The following is a 21,815-nucleotide window of genomic DNA, read 5'->3' on the forward strand; positions in this document are numbered from 1 at the left end:
TAGTCCTGTACGAACCACTTTCTTTATTGTACATTTTAATATATTGGTAACTTATTTAACCCCACTCAGTATCAATTTATTGATTTTCAATACAGTAATATTTTGCAAAGTTATTTCAAGAATTAAAGATATTATTATTAAAAGTGCTTGTCACATACCTGGTAGGTTCTGAATACATGGAAACTGTTATTCTTAAATGTCATCATCATTAATATGTGACAACTCAGAGAGTCAAGGTGGCTACTTTGAAAATCACTGAATTTCGTTTGGAATTTTATCTTCACTTATAAACCACTTTCAGGGGTGAGAGGAAATTATGATTGATTTATCACCTACAGTGTGCTAGGCACTGTGCTAGGTGCTAGAGTGGTGGAATAATTCATAGGACCTGTCCTCAAGGAACTTACAGTCTAGAGAGAGAGAAAGTATATCAGTGATTGAAATATCAGTATGATTAAAAGCTGAGTTAAAGGCAGTGACTGGCTCATGTGGGAGCATAAATGAGGGGAATTTAAATTACTTTATTAATCATCACTGCCACTTTGCATTTTTAGTCCCTTGTTGTAAATAAAGAAACTGAAGCCATGAAGGTAAGTGACTAAGACCACATAGCTTCTGACCTATAGAGCTGGTAAAAGGACAAACCTAGGTCCATCTGACGCCAGCACCTCTGTTCTTCCTTTATGTATTTCCAACAATTCAAAATTTAAAATTTTATTTTTGGCCGGGCATGTTGGCTCATGCCTGTAATCCTAGCACTTTGGGAGGCCGAGGCGGGGGAATCACTTGAGGTCAGGAGTTCAAGACCAGCCTATCTCTACTAAAAATACAAAAATTAGCCAGGTGTGGTGGCGTGTACCTGTAATCCCAGCTACTTGGGAGGTTGAGGCAGGAGAATCGCTTGAACCCAGGAGGCACAGGCTGCAGTGAGCTGAGACCATGCCAGTGTACTCCAGCCTGGGTGACAGAGGGAGACTCTGTCTCAAAAATATATATATATATATATATATATATATATATATCTCCAAAGTAGGCCTTATAAAATTTTGAATTTTGAAGTCATTGTGTAGAAGGTGCCAATAGTTAAGGAATACACTCTACTAAATGTCAGGTTTTAGTACACCTCTTACAGGCTTGAGGTCTTTTCCTGTTTCCAGTTTATGTTGTTTACTAATTATTTGCCCACCTTAGACACACTTAAGTTAGTTTTAGAGGGGTTTTTGCCTTTTAAGGAGAAAATTAGCAAAATCCTGTTCCTTTCCTTTTATGTTAACATCTGAAAATATTAACATTTGTTAAAATAGGTGAAGCTGAACCCAGATCTACACATACAGCTAATCTTATCAAAATGTGTGAAAGTAAAGCAATCTGAAGGAAATTCAGTACCATGCAATGCACTGACTGAAATACATCACATTGCTCATACCAAGAATAAGAGTGGAGAACGACCATTTTTTTCCTGCTAAAATGGTGGAGGCAGAAGAGCAACAGCCATGGAAGACAGACTTCTATTCTGAATTGCCAAAAGTGGTGAGAATTCAACTACAGAAATCTTGAGTGGTTGCTAATTGTAATGACTTTTATGTTGCTTCTTTTCATCAAAGTAAATTTTGGCTGGGTACGGTGGCTCATGCCTGAAATTCCAGCACTTTGGGAGGCCAAGGCGGGTGGATCACCTGAGGTCAGGAGTTTGAGACCAGCCTGGCCAACATGGCAAAATCCCATCTCTACTAAAAATACAGAAATTCGCTGGACTTGGTGGCATGCCTGAAGTCCCAGCTACTCAGGAGTCTGAGGTAGGAGAATCACTTGAACCTGAGAGGCGGAGGTTGCAGTGAGCTGAGATCACACCAATGTACTCCAGCCTGGGTGACAGAGTGAGACTCCATTTCAAAAATAGAAAAAGTAAATTTTGTAGGCAAAATTTGTAAACTTTGTTATGTAGCTAAATCTGGTAAGCAATTTGCCTAGTGCAAACTACAAACATCAAGTATCTGGTATGATGCTATGAATCTATTGGATATTTGGTAAGTTTTACTGGTTGTATCTCTTGTCTTAGGAACTTCATGCCCACTTGAATGGATCCATTAGTTCTCATACCATGAAGAAATTAATAGCCCAGAAGCCAGATATTAAAATCCACGATCAGATGACTGTGATTGACAAAGGAAAGAAAAGAACTTTAGAAGAGTAAGTGTGGGGAGATTGTGGATATACTCCTTTTTTTCTCTATCAGTATTTTGAGATTGTAAGTAGTATGTAAGAATTCACATTTTAGTAGTTAACAGAAATGGGGTTGGCATCTGGCATGGAGCAAATATCTTTACATACAACTTTTTTTTCCAGCTGTTAGACCGTTGACAGTATTTCTAGTGATTTCTGTTGTTTGTGAAGTTATAATATATTGGGATATTCTTTCTTTCTTTCTTTTTTTTTTTTTGGAGACAAGATCTCACTTTGTTGCCTAGACTGGAGTGCAGTGGCGTGACCGCAGATCACTGCAGCCTCGACCTCTGGGACTCAAGCAGTCCTCCCACCTTGGCATCCCAAGTAGCTGGGACCACAGGTGCATGCCACCATGACTGGCTAATGTTTTTTGAATTTTTTTAGAGATGGGGGTCTCCCTGTGTTGCCCAGGCTGGTCTCAGATTCCTGGGCTCAAGCTGTCCACTTGCCTTGGCCTCCTAAAGTTCTGGGATTACAGGCATGAGCCATCATACCCAGCCTGGGGTAGTCTTTAGATTTGAAAATATAGGCATATTGAATTTCCTCGTGTCAGGGGTGGGTTGGAGAAGGGGTACTATTATTTCCCACTTAAAAATATCAGTAATGTTTTATTTTCAGTCATTTGATTATCTTTCCAGACCAATGTAATTTTTGAAACATCTATTCTGTTGTCGTTTGTAAATATAATATATATTTACTATTAACCTAAAATTTAATTCATTCAGTTAGTGAGTTTCTTTGATGATTAGAATATGTTAAAACTTTTCATTCACATTGCAGATGTTTCCAGATGTTTCAAACTATTCATCAACTTACTAGTAGCCCTGAAGATATTCTAATGGTAAGATATGAACGAATTTTTAGAATGGTTTAAAAATTATGAAGTAGTTTCCTTCCATGACTGCACATGACCTTTCATTTTTGCTCTCATTAAGAGTGATGAAAAATGTCTTCTCTATTAAGGCAACTCTTTTCAAAACTGATGTAAGACATTTGCCTAAGAGCTAGCACAGAAAGACTGTGTTTCTTGTAAAAGATATGAGGAAAGAACCAGGAAGAGCATCTTCTATAGGATAGAGGACAATATGGAAGAGAAAATTTGGTCCTGTTTTTCATATATAACATACATATATGAAATACTAGACCACAGATGGAGATATCCTTAATAAGGCATTGTCTGTGTTACGTAGGAGACTTACTTCATGGGTGGACATTACAGAGAAGGAAGAAGTTCACAAAGAGCTTAGAGATTAAGTGATTAATCCCTAGGGAAATTGTGCCTTCCCTCTGAGGGCACAAAGCATACCACTGTGTTCTCTTATCTGAAGCTCCATTATACTAGAGTCTGACATGGAAGATTGTCTTCTGTATCGTTGATCTGACTAGGATGGCATTTTAAAATGTTCTCTTTCTAAATGGAGAGAAGAAAATTGTGTCAGTGATCCTAACCAGTAGAAAAAAAATGCAAAGAAAGTGCAACCTGTGTTTCTGGAGAGGTAACTTTTGACTGATCAAGCAAAAATTTTCCTCTTTAGTAAAGACTGATCTTCATGATAAGTGGTAAGTAAATTAATCACCTTTTAGTTTCATTCAACAAAAGTTGACTGAGTGTCCACAGTGTTCCAGGCACTGTGGTAAAGTCTTAGAGAGATTGACACAGTTTCTGCCCCTGAGGAATTTATAATTAGGTTGGGGAGACAGACTAGTAAGCAGATATTGCAACATAGTATAGTAAGCTCTGTGCTAGAGACACACGTAAGGATTTATAGGGAACCAAAAGGGCATTCTCTAAGCAGCGTCTCAAAAGATACCATTGAACATTGCTAAGAACGTCCACCACAGGGGCTCTGATCTCACTTTGTTGATGAGTGTTGTAGAGCAAAATGATGCAATTTAAATTTTGACAGTTTAATACTCTATGGGTATAATAATGGCATGCTCATTGCTATATTCATTTCACAATGAAAGTTGAAAATCTTTATTAAATTAGGTGAGAAATAAGATTCTGTGCATTTGACCTAGTGCTATTAGGTGGTTCAGAGGGTGACAGTGGGGTGCCCTATATAATAAATGAAACGTCTATGAAAGTAAACTAAGAGATTGATTGTAAATGTAGAACTGAGTGTGAGGGAGATCACTGAAAACTCCAGTCAAGGTGACCTGGGTATAATCTCAAAGAGAGGATTGGAGTGTGGCTGAAAAAATGATACTCGTTATTACATGTTCCAGACATTATTCTTAGGACTATTTTCAGAAGTAGGTATTTTTATTGTTCCCTTTTTGTAGATGAAAAAATAGGCTTATGTAATCCCAGCACTTTTGGAGGCCGAGACGGGTGGATCACGAGGTCAGGAGATCGAGACCATCCTGGCTAACACGGTGAAACCCCGTCTCTACTAAAAATACAAAAAACTAGCCGGGCGAGGTGGCGGGCGCCTGTAGTCCCAGCTACTCCTGAGACTGAGGCAGGAGAATGGTGTAAACCCCGGGAGACGGAGCTTGCAGTAAGCTGAGATCCGGCCACTGTACTGAAAGAGCAAGACTCCGTCTCAAAAAAAAAAAAAAAAGAAAAATAGCCTTAAAGAGGTTAAGTGTAACTTGCTTAAGATCACACACACAGAGTAAGTGGCACACTATCTGGTCACAGAGCTCGTGCTCTTTCCCATTTAAGCTTATATAGTCTTAGGTTTGAGTAAGTAGGAACTTAACTAATTGTGATGTACTTTGCCTGGAAAAAGAATTTGAATAGATACTCTCAGTCCAGCGCATAGGAGAGGAAAGCCCAAAGAGGTGTCCTCAGTACCTACTGCACTACCTGCCACACATCACAGAAAGGGCTAAATCTGGCAAACACAGATGTGGACCCCAGGGAAATGTTCTTGGATGTAGGTTAGGGATGGTTCTGTAGGCTTCACTGTGGCCTAGATAAATCTTCCTCCCTTTGCTCTTGCTCCATACTTGTTAGTTTTTCATTGTTCATTTGGTTTTACAGGTACCTAGCCACTCAGAAAGAGGGAGCCTTGGATAGTAGTCACTTTAAAGGACTACTATTTCAAACCCTCACTTCTACCCTATTCCTCATTATCAAACAGGTTTCTGCATTAGTCTCATGTGAGCTGGGGTAGGTGAGTGTGGGTCTATTCTGTTCTGGGGCAATGACAAGATCAGGTTCCTCAACCTATTAATACAAAGGTGAGGTCACAATTTCGTAGTGTCAATGACAGCAAGAGGGAGTTCCTGGAGTAGCAGTGCCATGGGGCCAATGCCATGAATGATGGCATGGAGGTTGCAGTATCATGCTCGTTGGTGGAAGAGCAGTAGTATCTTGCTTGGTTCAGGAGTTCCATGGATTTAGAATGCTGATGTATTATCTTTGGCTGTATTCTCAGAATCTGGGTCTTTAGACCTCTTGATGAAACTGAGATACCCATTTCGCTTACATTATAATAAGTTCGTTTTTGTTTTTAGTGGAAAAAGAAAAAAGAAGAGGCCTACAACTTGGATTGCTATCAATTCACCAACGTAGTGCCAAGTCACCATCTTTGCCAAGATGCTGCACTCGCATGCCTGTGTGTGTGTAGTCAAAGCAGATTAAGATTAGGATACCCACTGTAAGGACTAATTAGGGCAGCTTGTCACAGGTTCGCCAACCTAGCCTTTTTTTCTTGTAGATTTTTTAGGATTGAAGGCAGAAAGGAAAAACATGACTTCAGGAACTTTTGGATTATGAGATTTGCACTAAATTGGATACAGTTTTACTCATATTTATCACCTACTTTCTTTGCCCTAAGTACTTCTTGAGAAAATTTAACACTTCCAGAATTTATTGAAAAATGTAACTTATTCCTAAATAACTTGAATAAAAACCTTAAGCCATGACTTCAAATAGCACATCAGCAATACCTAATCATTTTAGCTGTTTGTTTCCATAGGTGCGTTTCCTAGCAGTCTACACATATAGATGGTTCCAACTGGTTTTAGTTTTGCACCATTTCTCTGTTTTATCATTCTGCCATTATAAATACTAGGAAATAAATGTTTAAAAGGGGGGAAAGAAACAAAAAGTGTAGCTGATGTACAGATTGGGATTGAACATGGGAATGAGGGGTGATGGCAGTGACTGTAAATATTGCAGCCCTGCATAGTCTCCATCAGGGATGTGACAAAGTGGATAATCTCTACCATGTGAGAAACTTCCAACATTTCTTGCAAATCGAATTTAATGAATAAAGTAAAGCTGTAGCACTTGGCACATTCATTGGGACCCTTACACAAACATTATCAATATTGTGTATGTTATCTTTATTATCAGGTCACAAAAGATGTCATAAAAGAATTTGCAGATGATGGTGTCAAGTACCTGGAACTAAGGAGCACACCCAGAAGAGAAAATGCTACTGGTAGAATTTATACTTCTCAGCAAATGTCCTTTTCCTATGTGCTTTGGTCACTCACACGCTTGTGAGTGGGAATATGAAGCACTAACTTTTACACTATTGTGTTGTTCTGTATTTCATTGAACCTTTAGTCAACAGTCCAAGTCCTCTCTCTGATGTACGTTAATGATGTTCATTTTGTTTGTTTTAGAGACGGGGTCTTGCTGTGTTGCCCAGGCTGGAGTGCAGTGATGCAAACATAGCTCACTGTAACCACAAACTCCTGGGCCCAGCGATCACCTCAGCCTCTATAAGTGCTGGGATTGCAGGTGTGAGCCACTGCACCCATCCTGATGTACATTATTAATGAGTGAGTTGTTCTTAAGTAAAAAGTAGTAAAATTCCAGTCAGGCATTATCTGTTTAAGGAAGGAAACAAAGGCCTGCAAGTTTCTTTTGTTCTTCCTTGTTCAGTTGTTTTCACTCTGAGAAAAGGATACCTGCTCCTTATGTTTGCATTGGCACAAGCAGAGGCTGATTCTTGCTCCCTGCATCACAGGCACTTATGAGACAATGCTGTTGAGTGGATGCAGAATCATCTTTTGTGGTAGTTACTAAAATTATTCATTCACTTCTCAGGGAATAGTTTCTTAGGCCAGGAGCAAGCTGTGATGTGATAAAACCTCTTTGGACAGAGATGAGATCTGGCTATGGTCTGGAGGAATTTCCTGAGATCCTCCTTGTATAATCAGCATCAGGAGACATTGGGGCCCTCTTAGCGCCTTGTTTATGACCCAAAGAGACCTAGGTCATCTTGTTTCCTGATATGTGTAGCTTAGTAATCATTTGGGGGTAAAATTTTTGAAACTATTATTGTAAAATAAAAGTGTTTACATAAGATAAGGAGAAGGCTCTCATCTTGCATTTTTGAACCGTAGAATCAGTTCCACGTTGTACTGGTGAGAGTAGTGAAAGGGAAGGAGAGAAGAGCTAACTGTAGGGCTCTTTCGATGGAGTTCCAAAAGAAGGATATTAACCTAAATATGCAACAGTAGAGGAATGGTTAAATAAAGGCTAATGGAATATTAGACAACTATTAAAAATACTGGTGAAGACACTTTAATGACATGGGGAAATACTCAGTATCATGTTAAATGACTGAACTGGGTACATCTATACCAGTAGTGTCTCCTCTATTTAAAAATGTGTATATGGGCAGAGTGCAATGGCTCATGCCTGTAATTCCAGTGCTTTGGGAGGCTGAGGCAGGAGGATCACTTGACACCAGAAGTTCGAGACCAGCCTGAGCAATGTCGTGAGACCCTACTTCTGTGGGCTCCAAGGGCTGCAGTGAACCGTGATCATGCCACTGCCCTGCAGCCTGAGCAACAGAGAGACCTTAAAAAAGGTCTCTTGAAATAATACATAGAAATAAATGTATATATGTGTATTTAAAAAACAGTAGTTACCTCTCGGTGGTGGGGTTATTTTTATTTATTTATTTATTTTGAGACAGTCTTGCTCTGTCACCCAGACTGGAGTGCAGTGGTGGATCTTGGCTCACTGCAACCTCCGCCTCCCAGGTTCAAGTGATTCTCCTGCATCAGCCTCCCGAGTAGCTGGGATTATAGGCACCTGCCACCACACCTGGCTCATTTTCATATTTTCAGTAGAGACAGGATTTCACCATGTTGGCCAGGGTGGTCTCAAACTCCTGACTTCAAGTGATCGGCCTCCCAAGTTGATGGGATTACAGGCATGCCACCACGCCCTATTTTTATTTTTATTTATAACTTTATGTATTTTACCAGAGACTTTCCACCAAACATAAGCGTTTTATAATCTGGGTGAAAGGGTATTTTATTTTTCCCAATGTAGCCTAAAGAAAAAGAAAAAAAGATATTTGACAGGAGGTTGCTCCGGAGAGTGCTCTTGCAGATCGCCCCAGAGAGCAGAGCAGTCATACTTGGAAGAACATGCCTGCTTCCCTGGATGAGAAACACTAAGCCCGAGCAGGATTGAGGGGAAAGGAATCCAAGTTAGGACTTTTTTTCTGGACCAGGAGAGAAAATGTCCCTTTAAAAAAAAAAAAAGCAGGACGCGTGTGGTGGCTCATGCCCGTAATCCCAGCACTTTGGGAGGCCAAGGTGGCGTATCACTTTCAGCCCAGGAGTTTGAGACCAGCTTGGGCAACATGGCAAAACCCTGTCTCTACTAAAAATCCAAAAACTAGCTAGACGTGGTGGTACATGTCTGTAGTCTCAGCTACTCAGGACGCTGAGGTCACAGGATGGCTTGAGCTTGAGAGACAAAGGTTGCAGTGAGCCAAGATTGTACCACTGCACTCCAGCCTGGGTGACAGCCAGACCCTGTCTCAAAAACAAAAAAAAAAAGTCTTTATTTTTTTCATTTCATTTCTGTAACACTTCATTTTCCCCCAGTTTTATTAAAGTATAATTTGCATTTACTCAAATGTACCCATAAGGGCCATGTTTTCACTCATCTTTAACCATGCCCTTGTCATAGCATAAAGTGAAAATGTACTTGTTCATATAGGATTGCTGAAGGTGAAGGATGAAATAGTTGATGATCTCTTTACATGTATTTTCTATGTGTCCTTTCCAGGAATGACTAAAAAGACTTACGTGGAATCTATACTTGAAGGTATAAAACAGTCCAAACAAGAAAACTTAGACATTGATGTTAGGTAAGAAGGTTATACCTTAGTAGTTAACATTTACAAAACCAGAATGTTAATTTTTACTGTTTTGATCGTGGGCGTAATGGATTTTTTAGAATTAATCATTCATTGATTTATACAATAGAAAAATAAAATCAAGAATTCTGTTGTTTAAAGTGAGAACACGCCTGCCGGGCGCGTTGGCTCAAGCCTGTAATCCCAGCACTTTGGGAGGCCGAGACGGGCGGATCACGAGGTCAGGAGATCGAGACCATCCTGGCTAACATGGTGAAACCCTGTCTCTACTAAAAAATACAAAAAACTAGCCGGGCGACGTGGCGGGCGCCTGTAGTCCCAGCTACTCGGGAGGCTGAGGCAGGAGAATGGCGTAAAACCCGGGAGGCGGAGCTTGCAGTGAGCTGAGATCCGGCCACTGCACTCCAGCCTGGGCGGCAGAGCGAGACTCCGTCTCAAAAAATAAAAAAATAAAAAAATAAAAAATAAAAAAATAAAAAAAAAAGTGAGAACACAATTCTGAATTTATTCATAAGGCAATATAATTCTGAGTATTTTTACATGAGCAAAGTATGATGTTCCTTTGCCGTTAAGCTAAAATGAACTTCTTACTGTGGCCTACAAGGTCCCACATGATCTGGCTGCCTCTGTTACTTCAGCAGCTCATCTAGACCACTTCTCCTCCCTTACCGTGGGCGTACTGTCTCTTCCTAAAATAAACAAGAAAACTGTCCCCCTTCAGCACCTTTGTTTAGTATTCCCCAGAACACATTTCTACGAGATTCCTGCCCAGCTGGCTGGCTTATTCTCATTATTCAGATCTCAATTTGGCTGTTACTTCTTCAGAGGGGCCTTCCTTTACCACTCTGTCTAAAGTGCCCCACTAATCCTCTAGTCACCCATCTGTTTCCTTTATGGCATTATTTGTAACAAGATAAGGAATTATCTTGTGTTAGTTTGTATGTATGCCCACACGCTAGAGTGTAAGTGTAGTGAAGCCAAGGACCTTGTTTTATGATTCACCACTACATCTTTAGTACTTACCATAAAGTAGGTACATAGTTTGGGCTCAACAAAGCCCTAAATGAAGAAAGAAAAAAAGCTAGCTGTATAGTTTCAGGCTATAAGACTCTAAAAATTAAGCTTAACTAAACTAATAACCCCAATAAAAAACCAAGCAGAAGACAAGAATAGAATGCAGAGAAGAAGACATACAAAGAGCTGGTAAATGTATAGAAATACATAGAAAACTACTTATCTCATTAATCATATATTACAATGCTGTTTCCATAGGCTAAAAAAAAGTAATAGCAAGTGTTTGTAAAGTTACACACTGCTGGTGAGCATATGTAATTAATAAAACCTCTTTAAATCCTGCACTGGTACACAGGTAAGGGGAGGAAAAAGCCTCTCTAAAGAGCAATATTTATAAAAAAGTTTTTCCCTCTGACTCAGCAATTCTGTGCCAGAAATGCATCCTAGGAAATAGATTGATTTATGCATAAGATTCCTTATTATAATGTTATAACAAAAATTAGAAAATAGCCTAAAATGTCCAGCATTCAGAGGATAATTACATTATGGTATGTTCACATGATGCATACTATTTTCTAACATTATTTTAATGGCATGGGAAGTTGCTAAGTGAAAAAAAAGATACAACATTTTATATATTGTTGATCTGAATTTTGTAAATAAATAAATGAACAAATGCTGAAGGAATTTGTGAATAAATAGTAAGCTAATAACTGCTTTAGAAAAATTATAGGGGTTCTCTGGGTGTTCAAGAAATATTAACAGGCCAAGCATGGTGACTCATGCCTGTAATCCCAGAACTTTGGGAAGCCAGCACGGGCAGATCACCTGAGGTCAGGAGTTCAAGACCAGCCTGGGCAACATGGTGAAACCCCATCTCTACTAAAAATACAAAAATTAGCCAGGTGTGGTGGCAGGCACCTGTAATCCCAGCTACTCAGGAGGCTGAGGCAGAATCGCTTGAACCCGGGAGGTGGAGGTTGCAGTGAGCTAAGATCATGCCATTTCATTCCAGCCTGGGTGAGAAGAACGAAACTCTGTCTCAAAAAAAAAAAGAAAAAAAGAAATATTGGCTGGGTGCGGTGGGTCACGCCTATAATCCCAGCACTTTGGGAGGCCGAGGTGGTGGATCACGAGGTCAAAGAGATCAAGACCATCCTGGCCAACATGGTGAAACCCCATCTCTACTAAAAAGACAAAAAAGCCAGGTGTGGTGGCAGACGCCTGTAGTCCCAGCTACTTAGGAGGCTGAGGCAGGTGAATCACTTGAACCTGGGAGGCAGAGGTTGCAGTGAGCCAATATCAAGCCACTGCACTCCGGCCTGGGCACAGAGCAAGACTCCGTCTCAAAAAAAAAAAAAAAAGAATTAAGAGATTCTCTGGGTATTCAAGTCCTATAGAATTCCAGCTAATATTTGAAGAATGAACTTTTATCAGATATTTGATACATTTTTGAATGAGAGTATTTCTAATTTTGTAACCCCTAATGAAATAGTGGATCTCAGCCTCCTAAGAGCACACCACCACCAGTTTACTCTTACCAAAAAATGGAACCTGATCTGCCTCTAGACTAGATAGGAAATACAGGAAATAGGACAACATGTTAACAACACAGGGATATAATCAACAAAATCCAGACCATGGAAAACTTTGTAGGACAAACAACTTGGTTTCTTCAACAAAGAAGTTATAAGAAAAGCAGGGTGGGAGGTGGGAGGAGAGGAAGGAATGGTTGTAGATTAAGACAGCCTTAGAAGACACATTGACTTACACAAAGTGTGGACCTTGTTTGGATCCTGAATCAAACAAACTGAAGAAACAAATACAGGAACAAAAAAACCTCAAAAGACAACTGTAGATCTGAACACTGACTAGATGCTTGATGCTATTTAGGAATTCATGTCTCAGTCCATATGGCAAAGTAAAATGTCAGGTTGTCTAGATTCAGTCAGGCTATACTTTTCCTAGTGAGATGTATTACAGAGACTGCCATCTCTGTCTGGCTGTACTCAGAATTGTCTTTTTCATCTGTGTCATATTAGTTTTCAACTCTGTCTTCCTTATGTTAAAGGTATTTGATAGCAGTTGACAGAAGAGGTGGCCCTTTAGTAGCCAAGGAGACTGTAAAACTTGCCGAGGAGTTCTTCCTTTCTACTGAGGGTACAGTTCTTGGCCTTGACCTCAGTGGAGACCCGACTGTAAGTTATTTTTCCTACATATATTTTAATTGTAAAAGGTAGAATCAGTTAGTGGGATAAGGTCTAGCTTCGGGCATCTTGCGTTGCATTCTCCAGAGCATCCAGCAGACACTCCATTCTGTGGATGAAGGCCTGTTCTGCCCTGGATGACCAGAATGCCTAGAGCAGCTCTCATCCAAGGTTCTGTGAAACAATTAAGTACACTAAAAAAGAAAAAAAAACAGTGGCCTGACTATATGACTGTTTTCTCCATTCTTCTAAAGATGGTGCACAGCTAGTACCAGACTATAGGCACTATAATGTAATTCATTACATACAATGGATGGATGTTGGGGCTTAACTATTTCATAGATAGTTGAGAAATGTTGACCTGAGCTTCTTGAATGTCAGATTCAAGCAGAAATCTTGATGTTTGGGGCTGGATAATTTGCTGGGGGGCTGCCCCATGCATTGTAGGATGTTTAGCAGCATCCTTGGCCTCTACCCACTAGATGCCAGTAGCACTCTCCCAGATGTGACAACCAAAAATGTCTCCAGACATTGCCAAATAGCCCCTGGGGGGCAGAATTGCTCCTGGTTGAAAACAGCTGAATAAGAGAGTCCCATGAAACTGATTCTTATGGCTTTGTCCAAACCTGGAGTATTCTGCCCTTCTTTTTATCCACCTGTTTAACAGAAGTGTTTTGAGTAATCATGAGAGTTCTGAGTCAAGTGAGTGAGTTCCCCTTAGCTCTGGATATCTAGGTGTCCTTCCAGGCATAAAATTTGGTGACTACTATATCCAGCTTAGCTGACTGACCTCAGTTTACTGATACTAGACAAGATTCTCGAGGTCAGGGACTGGGCCTTTGCCAGCTTTGTGTTCAGCAAAGTGGCTAGCACATTGTAGGTGCTTTATAAACAAGATGTGCAAATGAATTAATCTACCATAATTTTTTCTGCCATTATGTTGTTTATTGAAATGGAGTACTCAGTTCCTCGGTTTTCCCAGAATTCTCATGCATCCTCATTTTAACTTTTATCTTTAAGGTAGGACAAGCAAAAGACTTCATGGAACCTCTTTTAGAAGCTAAGAAAGCAGGTCTGAAGTTGGCATTGCATCTTTCAGAGGTAAATAATATTGTCTTAGGCTAAAAGGGACAGATTGTAATAGAAAATAATGGGGTCATTTGTAAGTGACTAGGAATAAACCTAGATTGGAGAAACATTTTTAAAAAAGGGAAAGTAGAAATATTTTTAAATACATGACTTGCTTTAGTCTCTAGTGTTACTGTTTTTATCCTTTTGTGGTTCCTGGGAGTGGCTGTTGACTCAAATGCCAGCTGTGTCATTAAAAGCAGCTTAATGACATCTTGCTAGAGAAAATGCATGCATTTCCAACATCTGTCTTTTCATTGGCAAGCTGACTCTAAGAAAAGCACCAATTTATCTCACTTGTCCTCATAGTAGAAGGGACCTGATTTTTATCACATCCAATGGCAATAAAGGAAGCAGCTCGTCATTTTACAAAGCCCAGCAAAGAGGTCCAGTTCCCTCATCAACCCCAAGCTCACTGGTAGCATGAACATGGTGACTGATAATTGCTGGGAAGTAGTCACTTTTGTAAGCACATCCTTGTGAGGCAAACCCCTTGTGAGGGACTCTGCTGCAATTTTCCCCATTTTATAGATGGATTTACTTTTTACCTCAATACTTCTATCTATTTATTTCCTAAATGCAGAAAATAATACTTAGTCTACTTACCTCACAGAGTTATTATATTAAAGGGGTGATGTATAAAGTTTAAGTAGCATCATGATTTAAAGATTAAGGAAAGAAATCAGAACCCCTTGCCAGTACTTATATCTTTCATGTCTATAAGTAGAACGTCAGTAATCTAGTGGCAGGACTTAAAATCTAGAATCCATGTTTCCGTACTCTAATTCGAAAGACCTTTCATCCACAGGACATCCTACGGCTGACCTACCTGATGCGTGATAGAAACCATTGATCATTATAAGGGAATAGCACGTGTGACAGTGACCAGTTATCTCTGGCCTTGTGTGCAACATCAGAACTTGTTCTTTACCTTCATGTCTGTTGCTTTTATCATCCAGTCCATTGGATAGAAAACCTTTCATTTAAAAATGTTTGGCCGGGCGCGGTGGCTCAAGCCTGTAATCCCAGCACTTTGGGAGGCCAAGACGGGCGGATCACGAGGTCAGGAGATCGAGACCATCCTGGCTAACATGGTGAAACCCCGACTCTACTAAAAAAATACAAAAAACTAGCCGGGCGCGGTGGCGGGCGCCTATAGTCCCAGCTACCGGGAGGGAGGCGGAGCTTGCAGTGAGCTGAGATCTGGCCACTGCACTCCAGCCTGGGCGACAGAGTGAGACTCCGTCTCAAAAAAAAAAAAAAAAAAAATGTTCTAAGAATTTGTGTTTTGGGCAATCCAGGAGATAAAGAGCACAGCCAGACTTTTTCATGGTGATTGTGGTATGTACATAGCCAGCCTTGTCAGAATCAAACATGATGAGCACACTATGTGAGGGAAGTAACTGGGCCCTGGAGTCAGACTGAGTTAGGTTTCACCCTTATTTCTGCCATTCACTAGCTCTGTGACCTTGGACAACTTTTTTTAAAAAATGCTTTACATTTTTAACTGTAAGAGTTATGTGTACCTGAAAAAAATTCAAGTGTCAAGAAGGAAAGTATTAAAAATTAAAAGCCCAATTTCTATTTGTTTTGCTTCCTAGAGTTAATACTGTTAACAGTTTTGTGTTTATATTTTTGAGAACTTTTTATAATATATATGACCACATGTATATTACAGAACACACATATACGTATAGAGTTGTGAAGTTTTATTTTTCGAAAATTACTTAATTTTTCTCAGCTTTAATTTCTTCATCTTAATACTTCTTAAATAATTTCTGTGAAAAAGCACAAAGTAGGTTCTTAATAAGTGTTTATTATTATCATTGAAATGAATCTAGAAGAATATTGAGGAAAGAATGAGAAGATAAAAGTCAAAGAGAGCTAGGAAGGCAGTAGTAGTTCAGGTTTCCAAAAGGTCTGCATTAAGTACTACTCAGAGGGGCAGAGTACCTAGCTATAGAAAAAAAAGTACTCTTTAAGAACCACTGAAAGAGGCCATTGATCCCCTTTCCTCCCCTTTCTTTAGATTCCAAACCAAAAAAAAGAAACACAAATACTCCTGGATCTGCTTCCTGACAGAATCGGGCATGGAACATTTCTCAACTCCGGTGAGAGAGGATCCCTGGATCTGGTGGACTTTGTGAGGCAACATCGGATACCACTGGGTAAGGCTTGGAGTTTCAGGTCTTCCAGATGACTCTCTGTCCCTCCCCCAATCCCCAGGTTTTCTGAGGATTGTAAAGAAGTACTGTTCTAAAAGTACGAATGTCATCTCGCTATTAAAAGATGCATGGAGTGTGTGCTTTCTGAGCCTTAAGTAACAGAAAGCTTTAGCTTCCATCAGAATATAAGCTCTATGAGAGCAGGGTCCCGCTTGTCTTATTCATTGCTACATTCTCCAATGCTTGGAACTCAATAAGAATTTTTTAAAGGAATAAAGGGTCATCTAGAATTTTGAAATGACTTTAACAAAATTGACATGTGTTATGAAAATATGTAACATTATTTAAAACTTAAACATGGAAAATCCCAAGTATATTTTCACATGTCTGTTGATCATTACACGCTTGATTGTCTGTGTTTATGAAGTGCCTACTTTGTTGTCATTGCTGTCAATAGAGCAGTACACAAAACAGGCAAGATTTCTTTCCCAAGAAACTCATATTCTAGCAGAGGGAAGACGGTAAACAAATATACAAGAAAGTATCAGTGTTCTATGAAGAAAATTAAACAGGCTGATATAGTGATTGTATAACCACTTTCGATTGGATGGTTAGGAAAGGCCTTTCTAAAGAAGGAAGAAGTGGTTGGCTGCAAACCATTTTACAGAATGATCAATTTGCTAAATTTACCAATTTATAACAATGCTTGTGTGAGTATATTTTAACTATAGAGTTTTCAGCAATTCATAATGGGTGAAATTTGCTTTTTTTTAACTAAGGAAAATTTTAAATATCCACCAAAGTGGAGAGAATGGGAACCACTGGCATAGTGATCTTACTTGGTGTGGTGGCCCGGCTCTGCTCCCGACAGAGTGAGGGGGCAGTTTGGGTTTCTCATCCCTTAAACTGAGGGAGCCTGTGTTGAGGCTGCCTTACTCAAATGAGCAGATGCCATCAATCAAGTCAGTCAGGTGTTTACTCTGGCTGGATAACCTGGTAATATTTGCAGGAAGGAATTTGTTAGTAGTAGGAGTCATTCTCTCTTTTTTTTTTTTTTTTAGAGATGGAGTCTCGCTCTGTTGCCCAAGCTGGAGTGCAGTGGCGTGATCTTGGCTCACTGCAAGCTCTGCCTCCTGGGTTCATGCCATTCTCCTGCCTCAGCCTCCCTGGTAGCTAGGACTTACAGGCACCCGCCACCACACCTGGCTCATTTTGTTTTTTGTGATTTTTTTTAGTAGAGATGAGATTTCACTGTGTTAGCCAGGATGGTCTTGATCCACTGACCTTGTGATCCACCCACCTTGGCCTTCCAAATTGCTGGGATTACAGGCGTGAGCCACCGCACCTGGTCAATAGTAGGAGTCATTCTTAAGATGGACTTAACTTACCTAGAAGCAGAAGGAGGTGAATGGATGATTGTCTGGGTGAAAGTGTTTAGGGGTTCTTAGAAGCCATGGCAAAGTCTCTGCTCATTCTTAGCTCTTCATAATGCTCTCACATGCAGTGCAACAGTTTTCTTACCTTTGTTTTGGCTTCCACTGTTAGACCAGGAGGGATTGCAGTAGCTTTTCAAAAAACGCTTCTGCTCCTATCATTGATAATTCTCTGCTTTTTTCATCATGACATTCCTCTTTCTTCTCTGTTTTGGTCAAAGAAAGAGAAGTGCATGGCTGTGAAAGGGATATTAATTCCTTACCTGGTACCGCTGTTGCCATAAGTTGCAGCACATATTTCCTATACAACTACACTAATTGAACTACAAATTTTCATACATAAGGAAAGGTCAACTTTGTAAACTAATAAACTAAATTAGCAAATTTTGGAAAGATTTCTCATGCGTCTACTTGGTGAACACAATGAGTTCACTTATTTGCTTTTAATAAGAGATTTTTTTCCCCTTTTCGTCTAGAACTCTGTTTGACCTCAAACGTCAAAAGTCAGACAGTTCCATCTTATGACCAGCACCATTTCGGATTCTGGTACAGCATTGCCCATCCTTCTGTGATCTGTGTAAGGTGTTCCGTGTGAAGTATTTTGCTCCTTTTTGCTCCCTGAGTTGCATTAAGTCAGATGTTCACTACCTAGCTGACTGCCTTGCATGTCTGAGGATAATGCCCAAGTAGAGGAGTTAGAAGGGACTGGGGCATGGCTGGGTATAGTGGCGCACACCTGTAATCCCAGCTACTTGGGAGACTAAGGCAGGAGAATCACTTGAACCCGGGAGGAGGAGGTTGCAGTGAGCGGAGATCATGTCATTGCGCTCCAGCTTGGGCAATAAGAGTGAAACTCCGTCTCAAAAGAAAAAAAGGAAAAGGGACTGGGACATGAGAGACTGCAGAGGGCCAGGGTGACTCTGGTTTGGCTCTATAGCAAAAGGTACTTGAGAGGACTTAAAAACAAAAACAAACAAATTGATGCTCGACACCCATTCCCATGAGATTCTGTTTTATTTGATCTGGGGTGAGTCCTGGGCATAGATAGGCTTTAAAAACTCCTTAGATAATTTTAATATACAGCCAGAGTTGAAACACTGCTCTGATATCTTTTCTTAAGGTATAAATAAGTCTGTTTAGTTACAGCTATGTACAGATAAATTTGTAGGCCCTTGTTTAGGCTCTTGAAAGAAGTAGAGTAAATAGGAAAATAGACTCTAAACCAAAAAGATGGTCGTTTTTGAAAAATCCTTCCTTTTTCATTTTGAAACATTCTTGTTTACATTGGCAGACTGATGATAAGGGTGTTTTTGCAACACACCTGTCTCAAGAGTACCAGCTGGCAGCTGAAACATTTAATTTGACCCAGTCTCAGGTATGGGATCTGTCTTATAAATCCATCAACTACATCTTTGCTTCTGACAGCACCAGATCTGAACTGAGGAAGAAATGGAATCACCTGAAGCCCAGAGTGTTACATTTTTAAGCTGTAATGAGGTGAACTACTTCTGAGTATGTGTTGCAATCAAGGTCCTGCCATATCCCACTTAGTAAAACAGTCCACCACTCCTTTGAAGCATAGCAGCCAAGTTCCTTGGGCTCTATCACCAGCACCTTACACGTGGCAGGTACTCAGTAAATATGTGTCTTCAACTGACTCACAAGCTCTCAGGTGCTTACTGGGTGGGATTTGACTGTTGTTGCTAATTACATCCCCATTCCACCCGTGATTATTGTGACTCAGTAGTCCTTCCCCACTAGTGATCATAAAACTTCAGGGAAATCAAAGTTTCTCATCAGGAAATGTTTTGGAATTACTAGTATAAAGTTAGGAAAGTGGGGAAATTAGATTACTGCCAAGACCTTTAAACCTTCTAAACAGCTTTATATTTTATTGTGTTTACCTTCATCAGACTCCCTTCACTTGCTTTAAGTTTTTAAAAGTACTCCCCAGCTGGATGTGGTGGCTCATGCCTGTAATCCCAGCACTTTGGGAGGCCAGAGTGGGCAGATTGCTTGACCCCAGGAGTTCAGTACCAGCCTAGGCAACATGGAGAAACCCTGTCTCTACAAAAACAAACAAGCAGAAATTAGCCAGGCATGGTGGTGCACACCTGCAGTCCTAGCCACCAGGGAGGCTGAGGTGGGAGGAGACCTGAGCCCAAGGATGTTCGAGGTTGCAGTGAGCTGTGGTGCCACAGCACTCTAGCCTGGGTGACAGAGTGAGACCCTGTCTCAAAAAAAAAAAAAAAAGTATTCTCCAAGGTCCCAAGACCATTGACACCAGGTCACATTGTAGGATTTGTGTGAATGCCTAGGGATGACCCTAGTGACAGACAAAGCTAGTTGCTGAGATCTGGTTTTGCCATCTTTACGATTGTCCCATCAGTACTAGAAAGAGATTGAAGTCATTGGTCCAATTTTGGAAGAGGAGAGAATAACTGGCTGAGGGGTGAGAAAGACAGAAATAGCTGCAGCTTTCTTTTTCTTTTTTTCCTTTTTCAGCAAAGGCTCTCACTCTGTTGCCCAGGCTGGAGTGCAGTGACTTGATCACAGATCACTGCAGCTTTCAGTTTTAAAACAGCTTCTATTACATTTTCTTTGTGGAAGCTGTATTTCCACCTTAGTACTCACTTTCTGCTCGGTCTAAAAGATACCTCCAGTAGTGGCAACATTGTGTTAAGTAGAGTTCATTGGGTCTCTTGTAACCCTACCACTACAGGATGGACCACTGGTGCAGGCTTACATAAACACACATACTGTGACCATTTCAGCTGAAGACAAGGGACAAACTAAGACAGTTCTGAAAGGTGAAAAAAAAACAACGAGCGTATTAGATACCAAGTTATGCTTGAATTGCTTTGCTCTTTAGAATGTGTTTTTCCCTGGTATCAGAAGAAGTTAAGGCTGATGACACCCCTAATTTAAATTACTAAGGGTTTCTGATAGGTTTTCTGTGATATCGTAAAGTATTTATTTGGTCTTTGACCCTGTTTCCTGGCATACTGCTCCTAAAATCCTTAATGTCTCCAGAGTGATGCCTTTTTGTATCTAATGAGTTGACTGCTGGCTGGCAGCCCCTACTGGAAAGACCAAGGCATGATTAGAGTTGGGACTTTCAGTCCTCCCCCAAACTCTTGGGAGAAGGGCTGAAGGTTAAGTTGATCACCAGTGACCAGTGGTAATCATACCTTCGTAATGAAACCTCCATAAAACTCCAAAAGTACAGATTTTGGAGCACTTCCAGGTTACTGAACATGTGGCGGTCCCTAGAGGGTGCTGTACCTGAAGAGGGTATAGAAGCTCCCTGTCCCTTCCCACATGCCTTGCTCTATCCATTTCTTCACCTCTATCCTTTGTACTGTCCTTTATAATAAACTAGTGAACCGAAGTGTTTCCCTGAGTTCTGTGAGCTTTACTAGCAAATTAAACTCAAGGAGGGGTCATGGGAACCCTGATTTGAAAACCACCTGGGGTTTGAACTTGGCATTGGAAGTGGGCAGCAGTCTTGTGGAACTGGGCCCTCAGTCTGTGGGATCAAATGCCATCTCTAGGGGATAGCATGGGAAATTGGAGGACACCTAGATGGTATCTGCTGCAAAATTGCTTGCTTGGTGATGGGGAAAAAACACACATTTGGTCAGAGAAGTTTTCTGTCTTTATTGTGATGTGAGAGCAGAGGAAAAATGTTTGTTTTTTCCACTCAGACTTTGTTTTAAGGAACAGGGTAGAGGGAAGTTCTGTGGTTTTTGAAGTTCTTAGATACGTGTTTGTAGCTTTGTGTGGCATTATATATAGCATTATATTATTTTCTACCCTCAATCTACTCATAGAGAAATTGTATAGTAAAAACATCAAAGGTTATTCATAAAATGTGGATCTATTGCAGTCACTAAAAATGTTGTAGAATAGATTTTAATGACTGAAAGTGTTCATGATAATATATTCAATGAAAATATGGTTATAAAGTTTTATAGTCCTTTTTTTGTTTAGTATGTATACAAAAGCTATTGAAGTGTATGATTTTAATTTATTAGCCTTATGAAATTCTTTTCACACTATAAAAGTCATGCTAGTCTTGAGGGTAGGGATGGCATAAGTTTTTTTTGTTTGAGGTTCTAGAATTTATGTGGATTGGCTGATAAAGAGCATTTATGAAAAACTACAGCTAACATCAAATTTAACAGTGAAATATTGAATGTTTTTTTAAAAAATAAACATGTGGGCCAGGCACCATGGCTCACACTTGTAATCCTAGCACTTTGGGAGGCTGAGGCAAGAGGATCCTGGAGTTCGAGACCAGTCTGGGCAACATAGGGAAACCCTGTCTGCAAAAAAAACATTTTTTAAAAAATTAGGCCTGGTGGCCCATGCCTGTAGTCCCAGCTATTCAGGAGACTGAAGTGGAAGGATCACTTGAGCCTGGGAGTTCGAGGCTGCAGTTAGCTGAGATCACACCACTGTACTCCAGTCTGGGCAACAGAGTGAGACCGTCTCAAAAAAAAACAACAAAACAGACTGGAGAACGTAGGGAGACCCCATCGCTACAAA

The 21,815-nt window shown here is 40.3% G+C and overlaps 1 protein-coding gene across 3 annotated transcripts; it reads left to right on the forward strand.

The window, feature by feature from the left end:
- The first annotated feature begins 1,346 nt into the window (after positions 1-1,346).
- ADAL (adenosine deaminase-like) lies at positions 1,347-20,652 on the forward strand. 3 transcript variants are annotated; one of them, XM_011941133.1, is made up of 10 exons: positions 1,347-1,530; positions 2,060-2,190; positions 3,007-3,067; positions 6,539-6,626; positions 9,227-9,308; positions 12,403-12,529; positions 13,559-13,639; positions 15,696-15,834; positions 17,741-17,841; positions 18,556-20,652. In XM_011941133.1, exons 1-10 carry the CDS (start codon positions 1,468-1,470, stop codon positions 18,748-18,750), a joined length of 1,068 nt encoding a protein of 355 aa, XP_011796523.1. In that variant the 5' UTR covers positions 1,347-1,467; the 3' UTR covers positions 18,751-20,652. The 3 variants fall into 3 exon arrangements, with proteins under 3 accessions (XP_011796523.1, XP_011796526.1, XP_011796527.1); XM_011941136.1 differs by lacking the exon at positions 13,559-13,639 and having other exon boundaries at positions 18,556-18,833; XM_011941137.1 differs by lacking the exons at positions 17,741-17,841; positions 18,556-20,652 and having other exon boundaries at positions 15,696-16,207.
- Positions 20,653-21,815: the final 1,163 nt, after the last annotated feature.

This window comes from Colobus angolensis, unplaced genomic scaffold, assembly GCF_000951035.1.
Source record: "Colobus angolensis palliatus isolate OR3802 unplaced genomic scaffold, Cang.pa_1.0 Scaffold199, whole genome shotgun sequence".
NCBI classification, from domain to species: domain Eukaryota; kingdom Metazoa; phylum Chordata; class Mammalia; order Primates; family Cercopithecidae; genus Colobus; species Colobus angolensis.

Excerpts from the sequence above, each read along its gene's own strand:
- ADAL (XM_011941133.1), top strand. The coding sequence starts at position 1,468 with ATGGTGGAGGCAGAAGAGCAACAGCCATGGAAGACAGACTTCTATTCT. Across the intron at positions 15,835-17,740 it reads GCAACATCGGATACCACTGG|AACTCTGTTTGACCTCAAAC; the intron begins GTAAGGCTTGGA and ends CTTTTCGTCTAG. Across the intron at positions 17,842-18,555 it reads CCCATCCTTCTGTGATCTGT|ACTGATGATAAGGGTGTTTT; the intron begins GTAAGGTGTTCC and ends TTACATTGGCAG.